Below are 9,481 nucleotides of genomic sequence, written 5' to 3' on the forward strand. Positions count from 1 at the left end.
CTGCCCACCCACATCCCGCAGCTCAATGTCTTCCTTGAAGTAGGAATTTCAGATGCAGCTAGGAAGCACTGAGGCCCGTAATGACCTTTCACCTCTTGCAGAAGTGGGATGGCGGTGCGGGGTGAAGCTCTACTCCAATAGGCTGAAGGGCAACAGCCCGTGGTTGAATGCTCACATCAGAAGTTCACTGAAAGGGTTAATCCACTTCCAGGAGAACCATATAAAAATTTGTTTTGACAAGACCTACAGGTCCCCATACTGTTTTTAAAAGGTGATGATCTCAGTGTCACCTAAAGTCTCTGTATTTGGGAATCACTAATCAGATGACAAGCTTCATGGTGCCACAGAAAAATTAGTACAGCTGCACGGAAGGCATCTCCAGCCTCAGCAACTCAGGCCATGTTTCTGGCAGTGGATTCTGAGATGTTGAGGCAAGAAGAGGAAAGAGCCTAGACTCTAAGGCTTACTGGGAAACTTACACCACAGTGGGAGTCTGAAGTGGAGGTCCTGGTTTATCTTTCAAAAGCGGCCCTCTCACGGTTCACCCGGTGGTCTCAGGACCAACGTCAAAGCTAGACACTGATCAGCTGTGATCCCTCTCAGTCCTGCTCCAGCCCCAAGTAAGATTCTCATTTGGAAGTGTGCTGTGTTTTCATACGGATGTGTGCACATGTATACAGGGAGGCCAGAGGTCAACACTGAATGTCTTCCTTGACGATGCTCCATATAGTCTGGAATTCACTGGTTTGACTAGGCTAACTGGCCATCCAGGACTAGGACTCTCCCATCGCCACCTTCCCAGTGCAGAGATTACAGGTGTCTGCTGCTGTGCCTTTTCTTTTTTAAACCCAGGTGCTGAGGATCTGAACTCAAATCCTCAAGCCTTCACAAAGCCATGTCTCCAGCCCGTTGTTTTATTTTGAACTGTTTGTGTGTTTGTGTATACGGGTAGACGAAAAGGGGGTATATATATGCAATGTGTGTGCATGCAGGTTGGGGAGGGGTATATATGTACATGTGTGTGCACGTATTTGGAGGCCAGAGGACAACCTCTGGTTTCATTCTCAGGAGCCTTCCTCCTTGAGGCCGGCTGCTCAGGGAGCTCCAGGGATCTTCCTGTTTCCATCTCCCTTCTCCCCCCAGCGCTGGGATCATAGGTGCAGACCATCATGTCTGTTTTTTTATGTTGGGTGCTGGGAATCAAACCCAGGTCCTCATAGTCTTGAGGCAAGCGCTTTGACCACTGAGCCGTCTTCCCAGTGAGATGCTCCGCACTCTAATTTTCCTTGAAGTTGGAAAGGAGAGCCTGCCCGCTCTGTCTCTGTCTCTCTATCTCCCCCCTCCCTCCCTCTTTCATTGTGTCTCTTCTGGATTCAGGCTGGAGCACTAGGTACAAGATTCAAACTCAAGATCTGCACAGATATATTCCCACAGGTGACACTGCCATGACGACGCTGCTGCCCATGGTTCAGGGCAGAGATTCACGTGTTTCTCTGGTGTTCTCGATACCAAGCAGAGTAATTGAAGTTGACGAGAGAAACATTTACTAAACTGCTATTGCCACCAGGCCAGGGATGACCACTGATTTTTTTTCTCCTGCATGACCTTGGACCTTGAAACCTTAGCCCATTATCAAACTTATTTTTCTATGCAAGATATTTCCTCTCTCTCATGAATTCAAATTCTCACCTCAGCTCTCTGGTTTGCAATCTTTAACACTATAAATGTTTGGGTAACAGGACCCCAAATTAGGCTTGGCCCTCTAGGCTATGAAACCATAACAGCTCATGAAATCTGAATGTGAGACTTCAAACCTAAACTTCTTTTTTTTTTCTTTAAAAAAAAATTGGTGTATGTGTATCTCACACACATGTGCATGGGTGCATGTGAATACGTGTGTGAGTGCCAGTGACCGAGAAGGCCAGAAGATGTCTCTGGATTCCCAGGAGCTGGAGACTGATGTGGGTGCTGGGAGCCAAACTCTGATCCTCTGCAAGAACAACACAGTCTTACCCGCTGAGCCATCTCCAGGTCTTCTGCAAGAGCAACAGGTGTTCTTAACTGCTGAACCATCTCTCCATGCCAGATTTTTTTAATTTATAAAATTATGTCTACTCATTTAAGAGATGAAACAGGAAGTCAGCTGCACTGACTACCATGCAATACACAACAGAATGTGGTGTGTGAGACCCTAACTTGGGGCAAATGTTCTCAGTCATTAAAGTAGAAACAATACCCCAAAGAGAAAAAGGAGATGGCTCAGTAGGCAAAGCACCTGCTACCCAAGCAAAATCCCCAGAACCTATATCAGCTGAGTACAGGATCACTACATGTCTGTGATCCCAGCGTGAGGCAGGCAGAGACGGGGCGGGGGGGGGGGGGACTCACTGACCAGCCATCTTGGCCCGTTTGTGAACTCCAGATTCAGTAAGAGACCTTGTCTCAGAATGTAAGGTGGAGTTCTATAGAGGAGGGCACTGGACACCAACTTTTGTCCTCTACAAGTGCATGCACAGGTGTGCACCCAGACACATGTGCACACGCATGGACAACACACACACACCCAATAAAATAAATGAAGCAAAAATTAAAAAGAAGCACATGAAGGCCAGCATGCTGGGAAATGGCTCCGTGAGTAAAGGCACTTGCTGCCGAGCTTGATGACCTAACTAAGCTGATCCAACAAACCCAGATACCGACACACTCACACTGTGGCACACATAAGTGTACACACACACACACATAACAGACGACAGCTGTGAGTTTAAAAAGCATACCAATGAAAGAAAACCGAAATAAACTCAGAAAAATACATTCACAGTCACCAGCTGCTACTTTCTCCAAGTCAACGAGAATGAAAGAACAAGGTGCCCCCCCCCCGTAGTCTTCCACAGATCCATAGGTTAGACGTAAATACCATAAAACAGCAAATAACACTGGGGGCTGTGCACAGCGGATTATACTTAACCCCTTCCCACAAGAATCCAAGCGAGATGTTACTTACAGCGGGCTCAAAGTTAAAGTACCTTAAACACGCACGGCTAGTAACTTTCAAGGCTGAGATGTGAAAACAAAGCTGTGGGACCCTAGAGCAGAGCTTCTCTGAGGGGAAACAGTTCATGGCAGGGGATGGATTCTCAACTGTACTGCAGGATCGCTAGCGTTGCTGGCCAAATCTCCAGACCTTTCGGAGCACCAGGAGAAGCCCGGTGAAAGTGTACATTGTCCCTGCTGAGAATCCCCGCTCTAGGACATTAAACATGTTTCCTTCTCCAACGTAGATTTCTAAAGGGTTCTAGAATTACTTTTTCCCCTATATTTTTCATTTAAAAATATAGCTGTGTGCTGCAGCTCACGTCTGTAACCCCGGCACTCAAGAGGCTGAGGAGGAGGGTGGTTGTGAGTTCAATCCCAGCCTGAATTACACAGTAAGTAAAAGAGGATCTTTAAAAAAAAACTTAAATTATCATAGCTATACATGTTTATTGTAGCAGATGAAGGTATATAAAGTAAACATAGACAAGGTACGTCTCTATCTGGCTGCGCTGGGCTGTTTGCAGTTTGTATGATGAGGTACCTTACCAAGCTGCCTTATTTTCCCACGGCTCTACTGTGTGTAAGTATAGGCAATAATTCTTGTTGGACAGTCTGGGCACCTCTTACCTTCCATGGTGGGTTTCTGAAGGAGGGGTGTGTGAAACGCACCATGAACAAGTGACTCTAACCGGTTTGTTTAAGGAGGCAGGGAGGCCTGCCACACAAGGTCGCTGGATAGAATGAATGTCAGGTAAGGAGGTGTGCCCTGACCTTGCCTTGAGGGCTGGCGAAGGGCCAGGCAGACCATCGCGGCTTTAGGAAAAGAAGAGAGCAAAGTACCAGGTCTATGTTGCTAAGAGTAGCACTATCCCTGGCCAGTCCCCAGTGGGGGAGGCTATAGGCAGATGTGCTTGGTCTCTTAGTAAAAACCTGGCCTGCCACTCCTCCACAGTTCCAGTAGCAGAGCCTCAGGCAAGAGAAGGACTCTAGGGGAAACCACACTCTTTTCCTGGAAGTCCCTCCCCTCCCCAAATCTCTTCCATAGCCCAAGAGACATTGCCTCCTTTCTACAGGCGTAGAGGAATTCTGGGTATAGAACTAGCTGGAAACTAAGTGAAGGAGACATTTCTTCTCTGGAAGCTGAAAAGGAAAAGCATGTCTGTTCAGTGAAGTGAAGCTGATGGAGGCTAGGGTAGAACAAGGCTCCAGGGTCCTTGAGCAGGGCTGCTGTCTCCCAGCCTTGGTAACAGATTCAAGGAAGACTTCAGATGGCTTCCTATGGCCATCTGGTAACAGTTTCACTTCAAAACCTGTCTCCTCCTTACAAGAGGGAAGGGAGTTCTGACAGTGTGCCTCAGACTTTGGGTGAGAGAGCCCTGTTTCTGTGCTTCTGGAACCCTTCGCCTCAGAAAGGAAACTTAAGTCGTTTTCATAACCCACCAATCCAATACCGAGTGCAGGGTACGTGGTCCACTGAGTGTAGGTCAGATAGTGACTGCTGGGATCCCTGGATGGATGGATGGACGCATGCATGCATGCATGCATGTATGTATGAACATACAGATCCATTAACGTACTGGTGATAGACAGGTGTGTGCATGCATGTGGGAATACATGCATAGATGCATGAAGGCTTGGATGGAAGCATAGGTGGATAACCATACTCAATGTATGGATAGATGGATACATAGATCGATGGAAAGATGAACACGTGGATGGATGGATGGATGGATGGATGGATGGATGGATGGAGTGATTCCTGTTTGGCCCTCAGGCCCACCCTCCAGCAATTCTCCAAGAAGGAGTCCGGAGAATCTCTTGACTTCCACCCTGGCTGGCATCACCGCACAGACAACGCTCACCTTGTGCTGTTTCCACGTTGCTCCCAGCGGCTTCACCTCGTGCTTGCTGTGCCTGCCTTCCTCCAAACACATGTAGCACACCGGGCTGCGACAGCTCACGCAGTACATGCTGTAGTTCTCCATCTCGTGCTCGGGGCATGTGGGGAACTTTCGCGGCGCGCTGGCCCCGGCACCCCCTGGGCTCCTGCATCCTCCTGCGCTGGAGGCGGTGGAAGTGCCGGCTGAAGCAGGGGCACCCTCTGGGGGTGTGGGGGGCGGCGGCGGCTGAACTAGCCGATGCTTAGCGAAGGGGCCCCGGGACGGGTGGCACTTGAGCTGGCAGGTGGCGCAATAGAGCACGTCGCATTGCTCGCAGAGAGTGGCTGCCGGCTCCGGTGGGGTGCGGTCGCACAACTGGCAGATGGCCACCGCCGGGGCTGCAGAGGCCCCCGCAGCAACCCCACGGCCCTGCTGGTACCGCTGCACAATGCCCTCCAGTAGCCGGTTGCGCTGGAAGCCTCGCAGGCCGCGGTGATCCAGGGAAGCGCTGCGGTGGCACTGCGGGCAGGTGATGGAGCTGGAGGACGAGCAGAGCGAGGAGCAGGCGGCGCCTCGGGCCGCGGCGGCCGAAGAGCCCGGGGGCGCAGGCACCATGGGCAGCACGCGAACGCCATTGGGGGACTTGAGGCTGGGGGTGTAGGAGCCATAACCGCTGTCAGTCTCGCTGTACAAGCTCAGCTTGTCCGCGTGGTCTCCGCCACCGGCCGCCCCGCCGCCCAGGCCTCCGGCTGTGCTACCTCCCGCACCTCCGCAGGTCGCGCCGGCGGCTGCGTCCTGATCCGGAGGGGGCGCGGCGGCGGCAGCGGAGGCACCCCGCGAAAGAAGGAGCGGCGGGGGCAGGTGTTGCTCGCCGTCCGGGGTCTGAACCGCGATGGTGCGGGCGCACGGCAAGCAGACATTGTGAGAGCAGGGCAAGATGATGGGTTCCCGGAATAGGGATCCGCACACTGGGCACTTCAGCTCCTCCTCCATCGCCGCGCCCGCGGCCGGAGCCGCTCGGGACCAGCCAAGAATGGTCAAGGCTCGGAAGACAAGCGCAGCTGGGCGGGCGATGTCAGCGCTCTTGAGTCAGGAGGCGGGGGTATTACACGGGCATGCTATCTTCACCCGAGGGTGGCACGCCCCCTCTCTGTCCTCAGGCCACCGCCCTAAGACGCTTGGCCGCCAGAGAAAGGAGGGGTCTTCACCTCCTGAGAGCGAGGCTCCCTCACCAGAGGCGGCAGAATGAAGGTGGCCCGCAGCCCTCGCGGTGGCCTCCGAGGTTGTCCAGATGGTGAACAGGCAGCAGCAGCGCCGTCCGGGGTACCTCGTGCCTCCACTCAACGAAGGACTAGTGACCCGCTACTGTGAGCCAGCAAGGCTACTGAGCCCTGCTCTGCAGTGCCGCTGCCCCGAGTCTTCCTTCTGCGAGCGCCCCGCCCCTACCCAGCTCTTGGCCAGTGCCCGAGCGGCGGGGCCCAGGGCTGGTTCAGCACCATCAGACGGCGGACAGCGCCCGCGAGGGGATGGGCAGGGAGTCCGCGCCCGCCCCTCGTGCGCATCCCCCGCCAGGCTGCGGTGTCGCTGTGGCCACCTCGGCATCCCCTGGCCCGGAGACCGTCGCCGTCCCGCTGCTCGGGCCGCTGCTTTCGGAGCTGCCTCCTCGCAGGACGGTATTGAGAGCAGCGTCCCTGGCTCGCCTCGCGGTCTCCGGTCCCTGCGGCGCCCCTGACCTTGGCCGCGCCACGCTGCAGCGGCGGGTGGGGGCGAGCACCCGCTGGCTCGGGAATCCCCTCCCGGCCCCGCCGCCTCCCGCGCCCGCCCGCCGCGCCGCGCGCCCAGGAGTTGTAATTTCCAGAGCGAGAGTAACGGGGCGGGGGGCGGGGAGCCAGGCGTCAGCTCAGCGAATGAGGGCTCGCTTCTCGCGGCTGGCAGTCAGGGGCGGGTCGGAGGGCTTCGCTTCGCGGGGAGGATCATTGTGGAGAGCTGCTCGGATTCGAATGGAGACTGCACGGTGAATTAGCACGGCGCCCCGCCCCGCTTGCCAGAGCATCCCTGGCCAGCTCCCGCCCTGCCCACTCCCCGCCACCATGAAAGCGTAAACAGCGGTCCCTAAAAGGCCTGTCGTTTGGAAAAGGCCCCGCAGCACAGCGCGACAGTCGCTTCCTAAATCTATTTCCCCCACCCCCCCCCCCCCCCCCCAAAAAGTTTCAAGGCAACAAAATGTCGGACAGCTCTCGCCCAAGGGGGGGGGTTGGTTTTACCCTGGGTCCCCGGGCCCTTTTTTTTTTTGTCTCCTCGGTTCTACCGGGGCTGGTTGTGGACGATGAGGCCCGGAGCGGCGAGGACTTGGCGAGGACCACTGTGAAGGTTGCCAAATACAACCTCCTCAGGCTGCTCGCGGGTGGGGAGAGGCGGGAGGCGGCGAGCAGGTGTTTGCTTTATGAATGGGAGCTTCCTGCAATGTTGCCGCCCGCGCTCCTAGCTGCTCGGCTCTTCCCGCCGTCTGCCGGGCTGTTCCGCGCTGGGTAGTGCCAGCTGCCCAGAGAAGAGAAGGGCGTGATGAGTTTGGAGCTAAGGGCGGGCCGGGTAAGGGAAGAGCGCGCTGGGGAGGGAAGCGCGCGCGGACCGAAATGCACGCCACGCGGCCCTCTTTTCCTGTGCGATTCACGCTGGCTTGGAACAGACAAGGAAATTGCCGATTTAAAAAGGATGTGTCAGCCAGCGTGCTGGCTCGTGCTTGTAATTCTAACACTTGAGAGGCCGAGGTAGAAGGATTGCTATGAGTTCGAGGCCATCTTGGGCTACATAGTAATGTCCAATCTAGTCTGGGTGTTACATACTAAGACTCTGCTGGACGAAAACAAACAAATAAACAAACAAAAGCAGCAACCGTTGCGCAGACTCCTGCTGAAGGAATGTAGGGCCCCAGCCACTGCCAGCATTTGGAAAGTCAGCAGGAGGAGAGAATGAAGCCACAGACTAAGGAGGTAGCTGCCTTGGCCTGGCTCCGTGTCCAAGGTATAGAACCTCTAGCGGGAGGGATGTCGCCGGGAAGGCCATGGCAAAGCACCCCAATGAAGCTCATATCTTTACAGGACTCCCCGGGGTTCTGTAGCTCGCTTCCACCTGCCTTGTCTGGAAAAAAAATACTATAACAGTACATATGTCTTCGTGCCAAATTGTTATGGTAAACGCTGTGCACTACTTTCTAAGCGTCTCGGTTCAGTTGAACGGCTTACAGAAGTCTGGCTCCGTGTTTAAGAGTAGGCTCCTGCTAAACCACAGACATCAAATGAGCCCTGCTTCAGGAGGTAGTGCTGTGCCCTACCAGGGAAGAGATGGAGGCAGCACTGTTCTAATCCACTCTCTGTAGGTGACTACTTCAGTCACCTGGTCCTGTCCACAAAACACTGAAAAAAAAAATCTTCAGAAAGTCACTATTGAACCCAAGGTCTAGGAGAGTCACAGCTTGAGTTACTGAAAGCTCTTCAAGAAGCTGAAAGTGGTGGCACACGCCTTTAATCCCAGCACTCTGGAGTCAGAGGCAGGTGAATCTCTGAGTTCAAGGCCAGCCTGGTCTACAGAGTTCCAGGAAAGTCAGGGTTACACATAGAAACCCTGTCTAAATAAATAAATAAATAAATAAATAAATAAATAAATAAAATACTTTCTGCTGAACCCAGCTGCCCAGCTCAGCCCTGTCCCTGGGACCAACTGGAAGTCAGACCTCTTAAAAGCCTCATGATTCTATAGTGAGCACAGTAAGTGACTCCTGTTTCTCTTTGTCATTTTCAGAGCAAGTCAACCTGCTCAGGTTTGGTCAGGGTGTCCCTTCTAGCCAAGCATGTCTCTCTGCACGAACAAGATGTAATGTGAAACCACTCCTAGCTTGGCATACAGTAAGCAGCATACACGTGACATCTCAGGATTTGGAACGTTGCAATGAGAAGACAGCCTGGGCCACAGAGCAGGGGACCCTGGCTCCACAAACAAACAAACAAACAAACAAACAAACCACAATGACGAGCCACAAAGAAGCAAGCAAACCTTCTCTTTTCCATCAAAACAGAACATTCGGGCATCTTGCCATGTCCTCAGTCCCCACTGCTCAGTTCCGTAGCTCAAGTCAGCTCAGCTGTGTGAAAAGCTGGGACCCCACTCTGCCTAGCGAAGGACAGGCTTCCTGCCATTCAGCCTGTGATCACTGTTCCAGTCAGCTCTGGTGCTTCTCGCACATAGCCGTAGTCACTGCTGGCTGTCACTGTTTTCTATTAAAAGTCCTGTCTGCTGCAGCAGTGCCATATGCATACACAGAGTGCACTTTAGAGCCCAGTGAGAGGAGCCCTTGCTAAGCAAGCCTAGCTACCTGAGTCTGAGCCTTAGAACCCAGGGAAAGGTGAGCAGAGGGACCTAACTCCACAGAGTTGTCTTCTTATTCTCACAAAAGTGCTTACACACATACACACACACATGCACACACATGTACACACACATACATATGCACACACATATACGCACATGCACACACATATATACACACATATACACACATGCACACATGC

The 9,481-nt window shown here is 53.5% G+C and overlaps 1 protein-coding gene across 3 annotated transcripts in view; it reads right to left on the reverse strand.

The window, feature by feature from the left end:
* The window catches only part of Trim67 (tripartite motif containing 67), a 35,867-nt gene extending 29,507 nt beyond the window's left edge, over positions 1-6,360 (reverse strand). The window contains exons 1-3 of one of the 3 annotated variants that reach the window (XM_028767764.1): positions 5,789-5,909; positions 5,169-5,683; positions 4,899-5,135 (exon numbers count right to left, since the gene is read on the reverse strand). In XM_028767764.1, the coding sequence (XP_028623597.1) occupies positions 4,899-5,135; positions 5,169-5,683; positions 5,789-5,909 (873 nt within the window). Of the gene's footprint in view, positions 1-4,898 lie in introns of all 3 variants that reach the window. The other 2 variants (XM_028767761.1, XM_028767760.1) reach the window with 2 other exon arrangements.
* Positions 6,361-9,481: the final 3,121 nt, after the last annotated feature.

The sequence above is a fragment of the Grammomys surdaster genome, unplaced genomic scaffold, assembly GCF_004785775.1.
Source record: "Grammomys surdaster isolate TR1022 unplaced genomic scaffold, NIH_TR_1.0 181, whole genome shotgun sequence".
NCBI classification, from domain to species: domain Eukaryota; kingdom Metazoa; phylum Chordata; class Mammalia; order Rodentia; family Muridae; genus Grammomys; species Grammomys surdaster.